Here is a 20,318-nt window from a genome sequence, read left to right on the forward strand (position 1 = left end):
TTTTATCCTACCCTACACAAAAAACGATATAAAACTAATAAGAACATGACATATGGCACTTTTCTATCGGATGCCGCACATTTTTTGATAAAAAATTTAAGGACCACTTCTAATTAAAAGAAAACTTTAAGAAAAAATTTGAACATTGGGTATAATTTAGAGGTCAATTTACTAATAACGCCAAAAAATTATCACTACATCTTTCTTGCCATTCCCAATCCTTTCAATTCAATTTCCCCTTGGCTTTTTTTTATGGGATAGAGCAACCTTTAGTCTTTGAATTTGGTAAATTTTCTCAATTTGATCCTTGAGCTTTTTTTTTGTTTAAATTAGTCCCTAAATTTGGAATTTATCAAACAATCTTTTTGGGTAAAAATTGACTAAATTGTCACAATTTAACAAGTCGAGAATGACATGAACCATGAATGGCCAAATCCACAATTTATAATATAAAAATTAATAGTAGTATTTAAGGTAAAAGTACCATGGAGACCTCTATATTGTGAGCCAGATTGTATTTTACCCCATGTACTCAAAAAATGGGCAAAATTATATTTATACATTAAATCAAATAGCAAACCTATCCTTTCTGTTAAAAAATTTCATTCATTTCTACTATAAAAACCGATGTGGCTAATGGATAATGACCAGTTTTTAACAGTAAAAATAGATTATATTTTTAACAAATGAACCAATTTACTTTTTGATCTAACATACAGGGACTAGTTTGACCATTTTTCATGTAGATGGAACAAATACAATCTGACTCCTAATATAAAGGTCTTTATGATACTTTTATCTAGTGTTGATACAGTGTACAACAATAAAGGAGTAATGAGGAGAGGAGAGTGATTGCTACGGAGGCCGATTCATCCAGTCGAGTGGAGGGCTGGAGGTTATGAAGGGTGGTGGTAAAGAGAATGTAAAGGTTGAGAGCTAAGAGTGTGTTGACGTAGTGTAGATTTAGTATTCTTGAAGGGTCGATCCTTTCTTCATCATTCCTGAAGTATTTAAATCCACGTGATGTTTGGTAACCCAAAGACTTTATGCTTTCAATGAAGATTATGCCATCTGTTGTCTGGACAATCATCTCAGGAAAGTGAGTTCACAGATGACCTCTCGACTTGTTGATAGTAAATTTACTGTTCAAATGTCTTTTAAACTTGTCACGTGTCCTAACACGGATAAGTTTAAAACATCTAACATTTAAACATTTAATTTTAATGAATTGCTAGATTTTCCTCCTCATTCGAGATGATATGCTCGCTTTTCATTCTTCCCATCAACATAGGAAATTAAAATCGGATTATCGATTTATTAGAGATTAGGGTTTATTGGAATTGGGATAACGTGGCTTGTTGGCTATCTCTTAAAAAAAGAAGACCATTTCTTGGTTTAAATTATTAAGTATATTTTGACCCTAATATTGATAGTAAATGGATTAAAAAATGTGGGTTTTGTTTATCAAACAAAACAATGTGCAAGAAAATTATTGAAAATAGGAATTTCTAAATCCCATCAATCATAATTAAATATGTCACATTTCCCCCAACAAAAGAAATATTTATTATATGATAATGGCCTGAAATAATACCAATCTTCCTAAGTTTCAATAGTTTCAAGCCAGCTTCAGAATGATGGAGTGAAGAGCTTTAGCCTTTGTGGCTAGGGGAGCAAATATTACTTGTCACCTATTTTCAACACAAGTCAACTGTCAGACTAAAGGATTCCAGAAATTTAGAATTAAATTGTATACTTTTACGAAATTTTATCATTTTAATAGTTTATATCTTTATAATTTTTAAAAAATTAAATTAATTTCTTTTCTCATTTTAAAGGAGTTAAAAATATAATTTTACCATATACTAATTTAAATTTATAAAAAAATTAAAAGTAAAATTTTTTATTTTAGGGGAAATTGGAGCCCCTACTAACTCTCCTTAACTCTGCTCCTTATGACTTGCTAATTATGTCTAAATACAGATATAAAATATCTATTTTTAAAATTTTTATACTATTATACTTTATCATCTAAATATAAAATTTCAATTTAATCCTTAAAATTTAAAAAAAATATAAAATAATAAAATAATATTTTAACTCTAATAAGAAATACATAATTTAATTTCCATCCCTTTGAAATTCTTTTTTACTTTGCTCGTCTCTAAGCCTCCACGTATGGACACCTAGCAATGGATATGTAGACCATGAAGATTAGAATCTCTGAGAAACTAAAAAAAAAAACACTAAAATATTAAGACTCCATTTCCTAGAAACCCAGAATCTCCCAAAACTGCTAAAAACCTCTTGACGACTCCTTACACAACCACCATCCATGGCCGTAAGAATGAAGAGTAGCAAGCCAGGTTGAGAATGATAGAGCTAAGAGCTTTACCCTTTGTTGCTCACTCAGAGTCGGCCAAGAGAACAAATATTGGTTATCATCTATATAGCACAAGAGTCAATCGCCATGCAAACAAGAAGACCCTGAAAAGACTTGTTCAAGCTCACGACGCCCATCATAACTCAGTCTCTAAACCTCTATATATGGATACCTGGCAATGGGTATATAAGACTACGAACAACATTAGAATCTCTCAGAAATTAGAAAAAAACCACTAAAATTATTGACTCACTTCCCCAAGAACCAGAACCTCACAAAACCTCTTAACGACTTTCCGCACTTAAATGCAATTCCCAGTTGCCAAGTAAGAGGTATTCAAGGAATAAAATGTACCATTGTTTTGGTGTTACATCTCTTTGCCAACACCACTTCAATGGAAAACCTCAATTTTTTGTTGGAATCCATTTGCAGAAATTAGTGAAATGAAAGCAGAATCTTTGAAATGGTGTTTTTCCACAAAGTCATGTGAACTTTTTGGTGAAAACCAAAAAGAGGTCATTTTCAAACAACAAATGAGATATCTTTCATGTTCTTACACCTTTAGGATATATAACTTTACAACCTATGAACAACAAATTGAAGTCACAATGATATTCCACTGCCGGCAATTTGATAAAGGGGACAAGTGGTTCCGTTTATTTTTCTTCTTCAATGAATTCAACCTTACCATTCCTCTAAATCAAGTGCAAATCCAAATATTCTTTTAGAAAGGTCAGAATTAAATTATAAATATTTGAGTGATCAAAATTAAATTATAAATTTATATTCTCATCATTTTTAAAAAGATCAAATTAATTTTACTATATATATTAATTGTAATTTTCCTATTATCGAAACCACCGTCTACTCTAACAATAGAGAACTTAGGAGAATTAGCATTTATGATTATTTTGATGCCACGCCATATTAGATTTGTTGATGTCTTTTGAGGGCTACGCCTGAAAGTGGCTGGTCGGAAATGGTGAACTAGACCCGGAACCTAGGTGTCGCCCCCACAAAAGTATACATAAGTTTTAAATGTGTTCCAAGAAAAAGAGTAGAAAGGATAACCGGCATAAGAGTGGTAGCATTTGACCTATTGATGAACTCTTCAGCACATGATCATTGATTGTTTAGACTTATTTAGTCAAAAATATCATAAAAACTCTTGTAATAAGAATCATATTGCATTTTACCCTTTTACACAAAATGTGGACAAACTGATCCTTACATGTTAGAATAAAGAACAAATTAATCATTCTGTTAAAATTTTCATTCATTTTTTCTGTTAAAAATCAATCATTGTACATCAATATGAGATATATATGGCACATCACATATCACTGTCTGGTTATTCTGATTATTTCATCAACTACGCCAATTTTTAACACTACAAATGGATAAAAGTTTAACAAAAAAAGGACCACTTTGTCCATTTCTTGAATAAAAGGGACAAAATACATCTTGGCTCAGTACAAGGCTTCCATTATACTTTTACCTACCTATCTGACCTGCTTAGTGATCAATTTGTTATCTCTACGTCTTCGAATTAGACAATTTTTTATCCTCAATTAGTATATAAAAACAAGAAGTATAATTTCATAATCCAATATTTACAGAATCATAAAATAAGTATTGAAGAATGTTCAAAAAGGAAAAGCTTCTGACAAAGACCTTAAGCTCAGAAAATTAAATTGTACAAAAGGCAATTACTTCACTTAGGGGGGTATCGGTTGTGAAATAATTACCAATATTTTTGTTCAATCCTATATATGAGCCAAGTTCAACTGCTACTATTAGATATATTTTAACTACATATTCAAACTGTTTCAAAAAGAACAAAACCAACCTCGGCAGAAAACTCAAACGGTGCCCGGTATTAGAAGCTCCCCAAACCTGCAACAAAAAACATAACGATATGGAACGAAACAGCATTTTTATGAACACACACTTCATAATAAACCTTTAGACCCGGGAAGTTCAATCCATTGAAGTTGGATTTCCACTTCACCGCACTCCACGTTTCTCAATCGGAGGCAAATGTCTTGCACAACCTTCCCGTCGACCAAAGTGATGGCACTCTCCTCGGACAGGCAGTTGGTCCTGCAAGGTTGCACTCTGGCTATCGTGGTTCCATTCGGGATACCATCCACATCCACTTTCAAGGCTTCTATGTACGGCCTGATGTCAACCTCTGCATTTCCCATTTTGTCATCCTTGCTAAAAGTGTCATGGTCATAAACTGTCTGGAGTCGTGCGGAACAGAAAATTACTGTGAATGACACTAATGGCAGAAATGGCCTTGTACATTAAAATGACAAAAGAACAAAACATGATCATAGCACTAATAGAGAGAAAGAAGATTCGAGGGTAGATATAAGCCTACAAATTCACAATACTTCAAAAATAATTAAAAATAAGAAATTTCTAAGCATTCCATTGGCTTTATTTGATTTTCTTGCCAGCACGAATATTAGTATCAGTAGGAAATTAGAAGTAAATGAAAAACAAGCAAATAATAAAAAACTGGGCTAGAAGCACATTGAGTTACGCTTGTTCTTTCTTGTTTTGTTTACTTTTGTTCATTAAAACCGATGCTATGTGAACCGATCATGCATGCAGGCAAATATTCTATTTTTTAAGCCAATTTTGCCATCTATCATCAAAGTGAAAATTGGCAGAAGGGCAACTACACAAGAAACCACTAAAACAGCAAAATGCTCATATAGTTCCTCGATGGTTAAACAACTAGAAAAATAAATTTGGTATCAGCATATGTTTACATTAATTACTGTTTTGGCAGTTTTCACTAATAACACCTCTGCAAAGAACAGACATTAACCCCCTCAAGGAAATAATAATAATGAAATAGCATTAGCATCATTAAGAAGGAAAACGGCAATTTAAGCGTATAAACAATGAGTCGATCATCAAAAACTTATATTAAAGATTAATAGAGAATCAGCAACTGAGATGAACCAAAAATGAGTTTCATATTTTAATGAAGTAATAGAATCAAAATCAACAGAACATGAGCTATCTTGCAATATAAAGATCAAGGTTTAACATATCTAATAGTGGAAAATGAAATACATATACACGCATTGTGCAAATTCCTAATTACTAGTTGAAACCATAAATGTTTTGCTAATATATATAGGTAACAAGCATCGTTCTGCATCGGTAAAAAATTGGTTCCAATGAAAATCTAGAAGCTATAGAACATTGGGAATGGTTATCTAGGAAAAGATGCAGCTTCAGAATCTAAGCACAGAATGTTCTCCTATATGATCCGAGTGTTGGTTTAACATATCTAATAGTGGAAAATGAAATACATATACACGCATTGTGCAAATTCCTAATTACTAGTTGAAACCATAAATGTTTTGCTAATATATATAGGTAACAAGCATCGTTCTGCATCGGTAAAAAATTGGTTCCAATGAAAATCTAGAAGCTATAGAACATTGGGAATGGTTATCTAGGAAAAGATGCAGCTTCAGAATCTAAGCACAGAATGTTCTCCTATATGATCCGAGTGTTGGTTTATCAAACCAGATTTCTGTTATGCACTCCATCGATATAGTAACTAGTAGTTGAAAACTTACCAGTCTTATTGGAGTACTAGGATCTGTTATGGAAAGAGTTAAATCCTCATTCCACTCAGGATTAACATCCCTCTTTATTACACGAGTCTTCAATTTCTGCAAGCAATAGTTACACACGAAAAAAATTAGAACTGAGCAAGTTGCTCGAAAATGACTCTAAAAACAAAAAACCGTGAAAAATGGGAATTACGATATCATGTTCAGGCTGCACAGTCCAAGTAAGACTAAAGGGAATTACGGTATAAAAGAAAATGAGGGCTTCTCGATTCAAGATTGTTCGATGAAAGGAATGAATACTGTGGATGATCTTCATACAATCCATAATTTTACATGGTTAAAAAAATTATAAATTGTTACCTTCAATCTAATGAGTAACATCGAATTTTCCAATATTATTGCTGATTTTACAGTGAGATTCAATGTGAAAGTCAACTTGGATGAACTAGGACTTTTCCATTTTTTTTTTTAAATCTTTGAGATTCATCAATCAAAAGAACCCTATTTTCACCTTATTAATTTCCATACATTCAATAATCAAATTCAGCCAAAGAAGAAAAGAATCTAAACCATATTAAAACACTAAAATTCCTTTTTTTATTATTTAAATTTAAACATATCTAGTTGCTTTTGAGTTCTGAATTTTGATAAAAACACAAAATTCTAAAGCTCTTAGGAGGCAATTCGTAGCAACAAAGTGATTTTCATCATAAAATAACATATAGCTTCACCCCCAAAAAAACGAATTTCCCTGCAAATTAATTACTGATTACGAATAAATAAAAACGGACCTGTTTATCCAATTTAACAACAACGTAAGGATCGCTGCTTCGAACATCACGAACGGCGAGGTTAACGCCCCGTTTGATCCGAACCCGAAGAAGGCCCAATAAGTTATCCATCAACGATGAGCTCTTCGTTTTTTCTGAGCCTGGAGAATCTGCCATTTGTTTTTTTCGGTCTCCCCTTTGTATTTATACCCAAAAGAAAGAAGAGCTTTTTCCCCTAGTTTTAACTTTACCAAACCAAAATTCAAAATAAATAAAATATTAAATTTACATTTAAGTTGGTTTTATTATTATAATTTAAGGGTAAACTACTTAGTTAGTCATCAAATTTCCATAGGTTTTCATTTTAGGTACTGAAAATAAAAAAAAGTTAAGTTTTAAGCACTGCCGTTAAAAACTATTTTTCATTTTGGTTGCTTACCGTTAATTTGGGGTTAGACAATATTATTTTATACTCATTTTAGTCACCTAAGTTTTTCCTTATAAAAATCGAGGTAATTTTATGTAAAACACGAGTTTTCCCCTTTTAAATGGAAAAAAAAAATTACTTCACAAAATAAAATAAAGGAAGTTAAAAATATAAAATGAGTGACTAAAATAAAAATTTACTAAAGTTGGGTGATTAAAATGAACATTGAATTACCAGTGGGTGACCAAAATGAAAATGTTTGTTAACGATAGTGCCTAAAATATATTTTTTAAAACTTTTGGTGCCTAAAATGAAAACTTATGAAAGTTGAATGACCAAATATGGAATTTACCGTCATTTAATTTGAGTTAATTTCACGAGAAGCCAAGTTTTAAATTGATTTCCAACTTCCAAATATTTCAACTGAGTTCTCAAAATATTAGTATCAAATCAATCTGGTTATTCCATTAGCTTAGTTATCATCTATGATGATAAACACCAACTCAAACCTGATGTGAATCAATTTGTAAATACGTGTAAGCCTATTGAAAAAAAATTGGGATCTCAAAGGTAAAAATTTTGTTTTAAAAGGGGCTTAAATTGAATATCTTGTAACTAAAAGAGACTAAAGTTGATAATATACCATTTAGTTAAGGGGAAAGGTCCCTTCCTGCCACTTCAACTAAAGTATATATGTATTTACAATTTAATTCACATGTTTTAAATATCTTCACATTAAATCCAAACCATTATTTAGCACATAAATTGACAACTAGGTTAATTGAAAGACCCAAATTAATACAATAACAATACTTTGAGAACTCAATTAAAATGTTTTAAAATTTAGGGACTAATTATAAATATAAGCAAAAGTTTGGGACTAATTGAAAAAGAGAAGGTACCTGATCTGTCTTGGTTGAAAAGAAACTTTCTTAAGTTATAAGAAAAGTGTAGAACGGAAACGGGGAGAGATGCTGTGGGACCCAGCGATGGGGGTAATATCCTAGGATAGTGACCGGGAGAATCGGTAACCAGTACGGGAAATAACTGGACGTGAATTGGTCGTCGTTATAATTAGTGGAGGGTTTGACTAAGAAATTAGGCCATGAATGACGCTTTGTTTGTCGAGAAATATTGCAATTCTATTCTATATATAAAAAAGTCAACTATATCATGTAATAAAATCATTAATTAATTAAAGATTAAATCATCATTTGGATTCTGAATTTCACAATTCCTTTTTATATTGGGATTTAAATATTTTTTTATTTAAATTAGTCCCACGAATATTTTTATATTAAAGCATGAATTTTAGAAATTTTAAAGAAAAATGAAGGAAAATTTATTAGTAAACTAAGAAATAGGCCGTGAATGACGCTTTGTTTGTCGAGAAATTCTGCAATTCTATATATAAAAAAAGTTAACCATGTAATAAAATCATTAATGTTTTAATCATTTAATTTTAAAAAATTATAAAATAGTCATTAAATTATTTTAAAATTTTTATTTAAATGATTAAATTGTTAAATTTGATGCTGCATGACATTCACTTTTTGTACTTTATGCACCATCAAAATTATATTTGCAATTTATACGAGCTACAGACTAAGTCCAATTTAATCAAATCTTTTTGTTTATACTTAATAGTTCATAATTCATTATTTGATAATAATAAAAAGTATATAAAAAGAATTCAAGCTTAAACCCAAACTCGAGTATATAAATTATTTAAATGAACTTAATCGAACTAAACTCAAAAAATTCAATATCATTTCGAGTCGAGCTGGAGCTCAAATAATAGTATACATCAATGAATTTTGAGTTGAGCTAGTAGATTGCATGACATATATTTCAAACATATTTAATGGTTAAAGTACTCGGGAGGTTCTTGTGTTATAAGGACTTGGATCAAATTAGTCTCTATAATTAAATGGATTAATTTAGCACCTATATTATTAAAAATAATTAAATAAGTCCAAATTGTAACAAAATTAACATTTACCGTATAAAAATTGTCTTGAAAATTATTTCTTTTTTCAATTGGAGTTCAATTCTAAACAAAATATTTCATTTACAGAACCATAAAAACTTTTAAAATATTAACTTTGTTAAATAATAAATGGGTAAAAAGACCTTTCCAGTCCTTTTCAATTTTGAAATTGAGCAAATTGGTCTCTCTAAAAAAAATCGAAACAATTTACTCCATGTCAAATTTGAATATGAGCAACTAAGGACAATTATCTCGGCGCATATTTTGATTAGTATAATAACAATTTTAGCCCTTGATATTTACATATCTTGTCAATTTGGAATTGGTTCTAAAAAACCAACAAATTTAACCTCAATTTTTATACATTTACGCAAATGTTGCAAGTTAAATTTATTAAATCAAGACTAAATTAATAGAATGTGTAAATTTTGAGGGCTAAATTTACTATTATATCAGTCAAATTTATGCATAATTAACTAAAAACATTAACGTCGTGATAAATTGTCCTTAGCTGCTTACTTTCAAATTTGATAGGGACCATTTTGCTCAATATTGAAATTGAGAAGCACTGGACAAGTCTTTTGACCCAGTAAATGATATTTTTTAAACAGCCAATGTTAGTGTTATTCCAATTTGGGTTTATTTGATTATTTTTAATAGTACAATAGTAAATTAATCCATATAATATAATAATAGAGGGACTAATTTGATCAGTTCTCTGTAATAGAGCGCCTCTCAGCTACATTCACCCATATTTATTATTCATGCAATTATTTATTGCATCTTCATCGATGCACTGATGCTTGCTACGCTCTTCTTCACCGGTGATCTCCAATAAGCCTATTTCTAACATTGTCAAGCTCTCTCAGCACATCTCCGATTTTCATTCGCTCAATCGGTGAATCAGCAGAGCATGCGACTCCGATGCCAAGGTCTGAGCCCAACCATTTCCCAGCGTTGCCGGTGCCACCGCCGCTGCTTTGGCCATTTTGATCGAAGGCTTCATTTTCAAAATTGAACCAAGGATCGGCTATCTCCGCCGCACGATCAGGCAGCGCCGCCTTAACGTAATCACGTAGGCTAAGCTCTCCCGTAAACATGCTGTCAGTGGGTCTTTTGCCAGTAAAAAGCTCCATTAAAACGACGCCGTAGCTGTACACATCACCGAATGTGGATACTTCCTTTCCCAGTCCATATTCTGCAATTCCAAACATCATTCACATGAATATCAAATACAAAAGGTCTAATTCTGATTTTAGTTCCTCTGTTATGCTGAAATTAAGTTTTAATCTATATATATTTTAATTTAGTATAATTTAATCCTTTACAATGTCATAGTAAGTTTAAATTGATATTAAAGTGAAGTCCATAAATTTTTTATTGATATTTGATTACTTAATCAGGGTATGTAAAATTATAGTAAATCATATTTAACTAATAATATATTTTTACAAGTTCCTAATTGAATAAAATACTATTTTTTATTTAGTTTATAATTAATTTTAAATTTTATGGCATTAAACTAAATGTTTTATATTTAAAATATAAAAATGATTTCTCAATCATTTATTCTAACTTAATTTTTTTTATAAATATTTATGGAAAAATTTTAAAATTTACCTAATAATATTCAAAATCCATAAACTACAATAGATTTTATGAAAATAAAATCTAAAAATTTAAAAACCAAAATTAGTAACTGAAATAAATTATTATGAAGAACTCAAAAAAACTGACCGAATCAAACTCAGCCCTGAATCAGTTTAGGGTCAAATTAGAGTAAAAAGATTAAAATTTCAGCTTTTTACCTGGAGGAATATATCCCATGGTTCCTCTTATTCCAATGGAACTGCTTTGCTCACCAATGGAGTACTCTGCTGTCATTGTAAGAAACTTCGTTAGTCCGAAATCACTAACATAAGCAGTTAAGTCACCGTCAAGAAGAACGTTGCTCGGCTTTAAATCACAATGGACCACCGGTTTGCCGAATTGGGAATGAAGATAATCCAATGCTAAAGCAACATCAATGGCGATGTTGAGTCTCTGAGTTAGATTTAGCCTCGTTGAATGGTTTAACTCAGTTGAACTCGGATGTAACCAGGTTTCTAAGCTCCCATTTGGCATGAACTCCAACACCAAAGCTTTAAAATCGTTGCCTTGAAAATCGATGCTTGAGCAAGAAGTAATGACCTTGACAAGATTACGATGTTTAAGGTTCTTAAGGACTTGGCATTCGGACTTGAAAGTCCGCTCGGCACCGCGTTGTTGGAGATCGAGTACTTTCACAGCGATGGGGTTTTGACTGTCGGAAGTTAGAGTACCTTTATAGACCGAACCATATCTTCCTTTGCCGATTAAGTTGGCTGAAGAGAAACCATCGGTCGCATGAAGGAGTTCGGCGTAGGAAAGTTTCGGGTGTTTCTTATCCAACGGGGAGGCAATGCCCTCTTTCTTTCGTGACGAGTTAGCCCGTTGTTTGATCACGAAGAGACATATCGAGAACCAAACGACAAAGAGTATGACAGCGATTGCAATTATCACCTTATGTGGGAAGTTCTTCCCTTTCGTTTCGGTTTCCCTAGGACAAACAGGCAACCGAAGCGGCTTAATTCCTCCGCATAACTTGTTGTTCCCAATAGCCGAGAATGCACTTATGTTGCCAAACACTCCATTCATGGGCACTTCACCTTCGAACATATTGAAAGACAGATTAAGATCAGTGACAACAGGGAGTTCGGCTAGAAACTTCGGTATTCGCCCTGAAAAATCATTATCGAAAGATCAAGAACTTGTATGCTTCTTAATCTTTTGGATGAAGAAGGAATGGTTCCATTAAAAGAGTTTCCTTGCAGGGAAAGCAACTCGAGCATCAAACAATTCTCGAGCGAGCTAGGAATTTCCCCATAAAGATTATTGTTTGATACATCCAACAAGATGAGATTTTTGCAGTTTCCAACCTCTGATGGTAAAGTCCCTGTTAAACCATTTGAAGCAAAGCTAACGCCTATTATGGACGAACAGAGACCAATAGCTTCCTTTGGTATCGTGCCGTTAAGACGATTCTGAGATAGATCCAATTGTTCCAAGTGATTGAAGTTACCCATTGTTACAGGTATGTTTCCTTGTAACAAATTATCCTCAATGCTAAGAACAATTAGTTGGGTCATGTTCCCTAAAGATAAAGGAATTTCCCCTGTAATTCTATTTGTGTATGCGTATAAATATTTCAACTTGGAAAATTTTCCTATAGAATCAGGGATGGTGCTTGTGAACATGTTTTCAAACAATCCAAGGTATTCCAAGCCTACAAGGTTTCCTATCCCTTTCGCTATAGTACCAGATATGAAGTTGGTTTCGATCCGGAATTGATTGAGATTTGTAGAGAGGTTTCCGATCGAGTCTGGCAAAACACCGGTCAGGTTATTTTTGTATAACCATAAGAGACTAAGATTGGTACAATTAGTCAATGAACTGAGGAAACTCAAATCACTGGAGCTATCAAGGAAGTTGTCGCCGAAATTCAATGCTTGTAGATTCTGAAGGCTTCCCAAGTTTGGTATCGGTCCAGACAACTCGTTTGAACCCATATCGAGTTGTATGAGCCCAGTGGCATTGGCTATTGATGTTGGAATTGGCCCTGAAAATTTGTTTTTCCCAAGGTAAATGAACCTAAGGTTAGGGAGGCTCAAGCTTATATAAGGAGGGACCTGGCCTTGTAACTGGTTATCAGCTAAACCGAAGAAAAAAATGGATGAGATATTGTATAGTTCTTTAGGAACTGTACCAGAGAACTTATTTGAAGCCAATTGAAGAAATCGCAAGTTCGACAGATGACCGAGCTCAATCGGTATGTGTCCTTCAAGCTGGTTCTGCATTAACGAAAGATATTGAAGGGAAGAGATGTTCCCTATTGAAGGTGGAATTGTCCCTGTGAAGTTATTCATGGCTAGTTGAAGCATACGGAGCTTGGACAAAGAACCGAGCTCAGCGTGTATTTCCCCTACTAGAGCGTTTTGGTTTAAGTTGACAAATTTTAGGTTTGAACAACGAGCAAGGTGCCTTGGAAGTTCACCATGGAAAGAGTTGTTGGCAAGAACCAATTCCTCTAAACGATGCAAATTAGTAACTTCTCGAGGGATCGGACCACGGAAACTATTGTTCCCGACGTTGATCACTTTAAGGAATGTAAGATTAGCTATGTAAGGAGATAGATCGCCTACCAAATTGAGTGACGGTAGACGCAAGGCAGTGACACGTCTATGCCGTCTACCACAAATTACTCCTGGCCAGTCGCAAAAATGTCGAGAACCATTCCAAGAAACAAAGACCTCGTAGGGATCAATGAGTATTCGAGCCTTGATTGCAAGCAACGCTTGTGTTTCGGTCTCGTTTATGGACCGAGAAGTGGCTGCACTCAGAATGGAAAAGAGGAAAAGAGAAAAACATAACAGGTTTGACATAATGGGGACTTGTTTGATCAATAGGCAAATTTGAAGTCCCCACTTGAATTTGCTTCTCCTTTTAAAGGCTACATAATACTGTACCTCCGAATATTTCAAGGTTGACTAAACTCATAAGTGCCAAGTCTCATCATCTACCACTTGAAGTCCCCACAATGGACTTTTTGTCCCATAGCTTTTATATTTGGACGTTGATTTTATACACTATAATTATAGGTTGTTTTTTTTTTGGGTCAATAGAATTATAATTATAGTTGGTTTCAGTCTCTTTTCTTTTTCATATGAGTATTAGAGGAAGAGAATAGAGAAAATTTTATCTATTGTTGCTGTTAAAAACCGGGTTTCTATAATTATACATGGCATGTCATATGTTATTATTTAGTTATTCTGTCAGTCACATTAGTTTTAACCATACAAATGAATGAAACTTTTAATAGAAAGAACCAATTTAGTTTTTATCAAACATATAGAATTTAATTTTTCGTTTTTTTAAGTAAAGAAGATAAAATATAATCCGACTTTTGTGGGGGGTTTTTATAATTTCAATATAAACTAAAATCATAAATAATGGAAATTTTTGTCCCATAGCTTTTAGATTTGGTGAAGACGAAAATAGAACAAGTCAAGGAAAACACAACATATCATAAAGTTGGTCTGCATTCTAATCACTAAGGTCTTTGGTCTTCCTGGAAAATAATGGGGACTAACTTGTAATAAGTTCTTAGTCTCTTGCAAGAAAGTCTCGGAGAGTTTACCCAATAAATTACTTTTATATATATTTTTCTTTAACGAAATACTTTGAGTAGGTAGGTTAAAGATGTCATTGATGAAAGTGTGAACTAGGGAAATTTGAATAAGATATTTTTATATTTCATGGATAGGTCAAAGACGTCATCGATGAAAGTGTGAACTAGGGAAGTTTGAAGAAAATTCATGAGATTTTCCAAGCAGCAAACATATATTGATTCGACACGATTGTATTTTTTAAAGGGATAAATGTTTGATTTAATGTGTAAATATATACATAAATTCTAATTGTGGTTCAAATTTTAATTTTGATTTAATTATATATATTTAAAGAAATAAATATATCAATTTATTTCTATATTCATACATGTAATATATAAACATAAAATAATGTTATATCAATAATTATGTTAATAATTTATAAGAATTAGATCAAATCAAAATTTAATGTATAAAATTACACAAAATCAAAGTTAATGTATACAATTACACATTAAATCATAATTCATGTATAATTTTAGGATGTGTACCTTTAAAAAAAAGTTTTTGAGCAAAGAGAGTTGATCTAATTTTTCGATTAATCGGATCGGATTTAGAAGAAAAACTATCCTCCTTGTCTTGAGATAATTGTGAAATTGGGTATATGTTGTAACTTCTATTATTAAGTAATTCTTGCAACCAAACCCATAACATGAGTATAAAGATAAACACCATTAATCAATGAACCGATAATTTAGATTTTCAATTATATTTACCTAAAAATATAAGAGATACTCAAAACTAGAGGGGTTGAACTTGTTTTATTATTTAAAAATAATAAAATAACTCATACGAAATCGACCAGCCCATCTGAACTACCGGCCCATTAATATCTCTACTTAAAACTCAGTTAAGCAAACTCAAGAAAAGGGGCCAGCCCAGTTTAATTCTGCTAAAATACGCGGTGGGGTGACACTGGTACTCCCACACTCCGTCTTGCAGCCCAAGGATATTAGTTTGCCTTTTTAACCATTAGAAAGAAACTCTCAAGTTCGGCGGCTCAACCCACCACCACCGCTTTGATTCGCTTGAGATTTTTTTTCTCAGTATTCTTCTGCAGAGTTGGAGTTCTTTTAAAAATGGCGGCGCCCAACTCTGAAAACGAGTTAAAAACCGAAGTTCCAAGCTCACATGAAGCAGAACAGCCTCAAATTCAAGCTATTCGAATGCCAAGCATGGAGGAAATCCGTGCCCAAGAAGTTTGGAATAACTGTGCCGTTCGTAGTGTCGCCAGTGGAGTAATGGGTAAAGTCCCAATTCGGCTTTCATTTATTTATTTTCAATAGTTTTTGTTTTAAATAAATTCTTTTTGAATGATAATCTGTTTGGCAATAAAGAAAAAAATGTAAATCCCAATTTGATGTCAAGTTGTTTTTATTTGGAATTATTTGAAAAAAAAAAGCAATAAAGATTTAACCTCTGCGTTATACTGCCTTCGATTAATTGTAGGGTTTAAGTGAGGTTTTAGGGTTTTAATATATATGATTATATTTGCAGGTGGCGGGCTTGGATTCATGATGGGTATGTTTTTGGGTGCATTGGATAATCCTATAATGCAAGATCAAATGAGTGGAAAGCAACAATTACTTTATAATTTGAAGCAAATGGGTTCAAGAAGCTGGAGTTCTGCAAAAACATTTGCAGTTATGGGTGTAGTGTTTTCTGCTGTTGAATGTGTTGTTGAGAAGGTAATATATAGAAACTAGAAATCAAAATCACATCACACATAGACATTGAAATTGAATTAGAAACTGAACTTCATATTCCGTTGTTTGCTTTTTAAAGGCTCGGGCAAAACATGACACCACGAATACCGTTGTTGCCGGTTGTGTAACAGGGGGAACTATGTCGGCAAAAGGTATCTACTTTCTCTTACTCTTCTTGTTATTACTTGTGATGGTCTCTATGATCTTAGTAAGGAGCTTTCTAATGTAGATTTCGTGTTGACATTATTCTATAAATTGATTGATGTGAGTGGAAATGCTGTTCCTTGTTCGCTAACAAACCCGTTAATGCTAAGGCTAATATATCAGAAATGTTGAATATGAACAAGCCGACATTCTTTTATAAAGTAAATTAACATGACTAAAGAAAACTCGATTCGGATATGTTGTTTATGAATAGTATAACAGAAATGCTATTGAGACACTGTTTTATTGATTCTTTCGAGCATCTTATACCTGTCGACCTTTTTCTTCTTTTAATATCAGTATGAAATGTCTTGATAAAATAATGTTGATGTGTTCATATTTCACGTTTCTTAGTCGATCGATTTTGGCATTTTCATTAATGGTTTCATTGGTTACCAATTGATTTACCACATTCCCTTAATTTGCATTTGAAACAAATATGAACATATTACTGAATATTTGCCCTTGCATTATTCGTTATTATCATATCCTCCCTATGATTTACTACACATTGGCTAGAGCAATTTACTTCAAGCCTAATGAACTGAATTGTGTTGTTTTCTGATATGTTTTCCTGTCGGAGAATTAGTATGCCATTTCTCTCTCTTGGGCTTATGGATTCCAAGTTTAATATAGAATCATTAGTCTCTTTTCATTCGAGTGACATGCCATTGAAACTCATTTAAGTGAAACCAATAAAGGCCTTACGGAGAGCTTTCTCACTTTGCCTTTTCTTTTTGTACTTTTCACATACTTTAGAACCCTCTAAACTGGCACTTAAAAACCTTAGCGCCCTGCCCTTGGCGTTTCACATGATATTAGGCTACTAAATATGCCCTGCATTTATGAGGAAACCTTAATGCAGCTTCAATGATAGCTATTTGATGTAATGAAATTTTGAGAATGATTTTATCAAATACAATTGCTACAATTGAACATAAGAGAAAGAAAAAGAAAAACCAAAACCAGCGGGAGAAGTGTCGTTCTTCCAATAGTATCCTTGGTCAGGCAAAATTTTAGTTTAAGTAAGGTTTTTGCTCATATGAATGTTGGTTCCAACAAATACTTATTCATGTCTCATCTTCACATTGTTTTCGGTAAAATTACCGTAGAAGCCCTTATACTAGGAGTCAAATTGTACTTTGCCCCCTCTACTCAAAAGATGGGCAAACTAGTCATTGTACTTTAAACCAAAGAGCAAATTAGTCCTTTCTGTTAAAAATTTCATCCATTTGTACTGTTAAAAATTAGCGTGGCTGATGGAATAACCAGACGCGTACCTTATGTATAGGGACCAGTTTTTAATAGTAGAAACGGATGGAATTTTTAACAGAATGACCAATTTGTACTTTCATCTAACGTATAGGGACTAATTTGCCCATTTTCTGAGTACAAGGGCCTATGCACTTCCACTGTCAAGTGTTAATCTCCCACATTTGCACAGCTTATATGATTTTGTTCTGTTTCGGGTTTCCCCTATTTATCTTACATCGCATTTCTCTCGTGCATTGTTGATAGCTGGTCCGAAAGCTGCATGCGTCGGTTGTGTGGGTTTTGCTGCATTCTCAGTTGCGATCGAGAAGTTTTTCGATAGACACACTTGATGGTAGAATTATCCTTTTGGTCCAATTTTGCATTCATAGCTGACCTGCTGAATTTTTATCAGAAAATATTTTTGTGCAATTTTAATTGATTCAGAATAACAATTTAAAAAGTGTTGTTATGTTTTGATATTTGATTCACACTATACGTCTCTGAATCAGAGGATGTACACCCCTAATATAATGAATTGGATATTGTCTATCCTTCAACTTTATTTGGTTGGTTTTCAATTTTTGAAAGATTTTGTTGATGCAATTATCTTCATTCTTTACTGTATGTAACTTGGAAACATTTCAGATATTCGGAATTGTAATTTCGTATCTTTAAATTATAACATGAATTTTGATTGTAAACGTTAATTTTATTTTAATTTATTTTTATATTGGATAAATATAAAAATGATGTTATTTACAAGAATTAGAATAAATCAAATTAAAATTCATGGTTGATGTTATCCCTTTTTACTAAAATTTTACATTCAACCCCCAGAAAGTTAACCTGCCCAACCTGTAGACTTACATCATCTTTTGTCGGATACATATATTTCAAATATTTTTCAGATGGTTTCCAATTAATTTTAAATCAGAAAAACATTTTATTTATTCTAGAAAACCGTGACAGATCTCAATAGAACCACCATTCGATGAATTTAAAATCCAAATATAATAACAAATTCAACCCAAAATATTTATTTTTTATCATTTTGATCCTAATTCTCTTCTTTTTATCAATTTGTCTTCAATCTTCAAATTTTAGTTAAAATGTTTCTTCTTAATTAGAAGAATTGAGTAGACTGTAAAATTTTTAATAACAATTACATGGCAACTTGCATGAGCATTTCACAAAAAATTTAAAAATTTATATATATATTTAAAAAAACTGTTGACATTAACAATGAAGTGTATGTAGACTATTACGCAGGTATTCACTTCAACTTCGTTAAAATTTTATTAAGTTAATTACATTTTACATTAAAAAAAAGTAATCCGACTAAAATGTAAAAGTGAAGTCAAAATGATGCAAAAAAATTAAGACCAAAGTGGCAAAGGAAGTAAATATTAGGGACTAAATTTCGTATTTTGCGCAAAGAAAAAGGGAAGGAAAAAAGGCATAAGATAGGTGGACAAAGGCAAGGCAACGATAATGATGCCATTCACAATCCAAAAGCTAAAAGAAAACAACACTTTATCTATCAGTATCAGCTTCAATTAGGCCCTTCAATCACCAATCCATGTCTTTTTCTCTTATAATCCCTTAAATTCCCGTAAAAACCCCATATTATATACCATCAGAAAATGCTAGATCCAGCCTCCGATATGCTTCCGCCGCCGTCTTCCCCCACCATCTCTTCCGTTTCCTCTTCTGATCTCGACACTGAGGTAAATTTCTTTATTACTCTTGTTTTTCATTTTTGTTTTTAAATTGAATCCTTTGTTCATGCAATTTTTGGGGGTAAATGAAGTCGACAGGTTCATTTTTCCATGATAGAAGCACTACATTGGGTACTCTAATGGGTGTGAGTTTTCCGGCCATTACTTTCCGAGCACCGTCACGGCACAACCACCGCGAGACGCAACCCGCGAGCCCCGGTTCTTCCACGGCGAAACCCAAGAAGAGGAGGGCGTTGACGGCGGCTTTCGGGTCGGAGCGTTCAGGTAGACGGCGGAGGAAGTGGTGGCAGATTTGCCGGGATGGGGATTCAAAGCCGGCTTCTCTGGGTGAGTTTCTGGAGGTTGAGCGGAGGTTCAGTGACGGAGCGTTTTACGGTGCGACGGCGGAACTGGAAGGAGTGATGGGGACGGGTCACGATGAGAATCACGAGGCGAGGAATGGACGGTCGTTGTTTGCTGATGGAAGGGTGTTGCCTCCTCCTTCGGCGGCGGCAGCTCCTCCGGCAGGTGATGACGACGACGAGAAATCGACGGCTCTTTGTAGATTCCCGGTGTCGCTCACGGGGATATGTAGCGGAGGCGTTGGATAAAGTGTACTTTTTTGACTTTTCCACTCCTTTACCCTTTCATTTTTTATTTGTTTAATTATAATCTAATCCACCGCATTTAATTTTTATCTTTCTTTAAAAAAGACAATTTAATTTGGCTTTATTTATTCCAATAATTTATATTTTCTTCTTAACTCTATTTTATTTTTATACGATTATTAAAAAATAGCTTAGCTAATAATCATTTAATCACAACTATATATTTCATTTGAATTTAGGTCTCCACTTTTTATATACATTTACTTTTAATTTCAATAATTTGTTAATTTAAAAATTAAAGTCTAATTCACTTATTAAAATTTTTAGTCTTTTTCTTAATAATTTCATCAATTTCTACTATTAAGAGGGGATCCCTTACAAGATACATGTTAATTTTTTAATAGAAA

General features: G+C 32.9%; 5 protein-coding genes across 5 annotated transcripts; 2 read left to right on the plus strand and 3 right to left on the minus strand.

Moving 5' to 3' along the window:
• Window positions 1-4,032: 4,032 nt before the first annotated feature.
• On the minus strand, window positions 4,033-8,154 carry LOC121224446 (protein C2-DOMAIN ABA-RELATED 4). Its single transcript, XM_041107778.1, has 4 exons — window positions 8,088-8,154; window positions 6,780-7,003; window positions 5,992-6,087; window positions 4,033-4,629 (listed from the first exon to the last, which is right to left on the minus strand). The coding sequence occupies exons 2-4, from the start codon at window positions 6,933-6,935 to the stop codon at window positions 4,336-4,338; spliced, it is 546 nt and encodes a 181-aa protein (XP_040963712.1). The 5' UTR covers window positions 6,936-7,003; window positions 8,088-8,154; the 3' UTR covers window positions 4,033-4,335.
• A 1,649-nt stretch (window positions 8,155-9,803) lies between these two features.
• Window positions 9,804-13,665, minus strand: LOC107930998 (probable LRR receptor-like serine/threonine-protein kinase At3g47570). Its single transcript, XM_041107779.1, has 2 exons — window positions 10,984-13,665; window positions 9,804-10,373 (listed from the first exon to the last, which is right to left on the minus strand). The coding sequence occupies exons 1-2, from the start codon at window positions 11,870-11,872 to the stop codon at window positions 9,994-9,996; spliced, it is 1,269 nt and encodes a 422-aa protein (XP_040963713.1). The 5' UTR covers window positions 11,873-13,665; the 3' UTR covers window positions 9,804-9,993.
• Window positions 11,914-13,635, minus strand: LOC121224592 (putative receptor-like protein kinase At3g47110). The gene has a single exon (XM_041108061.1). The coding sequence runs from the start codon at window positions 13,633-13,635 to the stop codon at window positions 11,914-11,916; it is 1,722 nt and encodes a 573-aa protein (XP_040963995.1).
• A 1,625-nt stretch (window positions 13,666-15,290) lies between the features above and the next one.
• On the plus strand, window positions 15,291-18,147 carry LOC121203416 (mitochondrial import inner membrane translocase subunit TIM22-4). Its single transcript, XM_041107780.1, has 4 exons — window positions 15,291-15,666; window positions 15,919-16,109; window positions 16,207-16,279; window positions 17,850-18,147. The coding sequence occupies exons 1-4, from the start codon at window positions 15,501-15,503 to the stop codon at window positions 17,933-17,935; spliced, it is 516 nt and encodes a 171-aa protein (XP_040963714.1). The 5' UTR covers window positions 15,291-15,500; the 3' UTR covers window positions 17,936-18,147.
• Window positions 18,148-19,048: 901 nt separating this feature from the next.
• Window positions 19,049-20,066, plus strand: LOC107930949 (uncharacterized protein At3g17950). The gene is made up of 2 exons (XM_016862722.2): window positions 19,049-19,312; window positions 19,396-20,066. The coding sequence occupies exons 1-2, from the start codon at window positions 19,229-19,231 to the stop codon at window positions 19,912-19,914; spliced, it is 603 nt and encodes a 200-aa protein (XP_016718211.2). The 5' UTR covers window positions 19,049-19,228; the 3' UTR covers window positions 19,915-20,066.
• The last annotated feature ends 252 nt before the right edge of the window (window positions 20,067-20,318 follow it).

Source organism: Gossypium hirsutum, chromosome D12 (assembly GCF_007990345.1).
Source record: "Gossypium hirsutum isolate 1008001.06 chromosome D12, Gossypium_hirsutum_v2.1, whole genome shotgun sequence".
NCBI lineage: Eukaryota > Viridiplantae > Streptophyta > Magnoliopsida > Malvales > Malvaceae > Gossypium > Gossypium hirsutum.

What these genes read in the sequence shown, in the direction of transcription:
- LOC107930949 (XM_016862722.2), top strand. Translation starts at nt 19,229, where the DNA reads ATGCTAGATCCAGCCTCCGATATGCTTCCGCCGCCGTCTTCCCCCACC. An exon ending in CTTCTGATCTCGACACTGAG is followed by an intron (nt 19,313 to 19,395) that starts GTAAATTTCTTT and finishes GGGTAAATGAAG; the next exon opens with TCGACAGGTTCATTTTTCCA.
- LOC121224592 (XM_041108061.1), bottom strand. Translation starts at nt 13,635, where the DNA reads ATGTCAAACCTGTTATGTTTTTCTCTTTTCCTCTTTTCCATTCTGAGT.
- LOC121203416 (XM_041107780.1), top strand. Translation starts at nt 15,501, where the DNA reads ATGGCGGCGCCCAACTCTGAAAACGAGTTAAAAACCGAAGTTCCAAGC. An exon ending in TTGAATGTGTTGTTGAGAAG is followed by an intron (nt 16,110 to 16,206) that starts GTAATATATAGA and finishes TGCTTTTTAAAG; the next exon opens with GCTCGGGCAAAACATGACAC. An exon ending in GGGAACTATGTCGGCAAAAG is followed by an intron (nt 16,280 to 17,849) that starts GTATCTACTTTC and finishes CATTGTTGATAG; the next exon opens with CTGGTCCGAAAGCTGCATGC.
- LOC107930998 (XM_041107779.1), bottom strand. Translation starts at nt 11,872, where the DNA reads ATGTTCGAAGGTGAAGTGCCCATGAATGGAGTGTTTGGCAACATAAGT. An exon ending in CATGGGATATATTCCTCCAG is followed by an intron (nt 10,374 to 10,983) that starts GTAAAAAGCTGA and finishes TTGGAATTGCAG; the next exon opens with AATATGGACTGGGAAAGGAA.
- LOC121224446 (XM_041107778.1), bottom strand. Translation starts at nt 6,935, where the DNA reads ATGGCAGATTCTCCAGGCTCAGAAAAAACGAAGAGCTCATCGTTGATG. An exon ending in TTGTTAAATTGGATAAACAG is followed by an intron (nt 6,088 to 6,779) that starts GTCCGTTTTTAT and finishes TATTGCTTGCAG; the next exon opens with AAATTGAAGACTCGTGTAAT. An exon ending in CTAGTACTCCAATAAGACTG is followed by an intron (nt 4,630 to 5,991) that starts GTAAGTTTTCAA and finishes GCACGACTCCAG; the next exon opens with ACAGTTTATGACCATGACAC.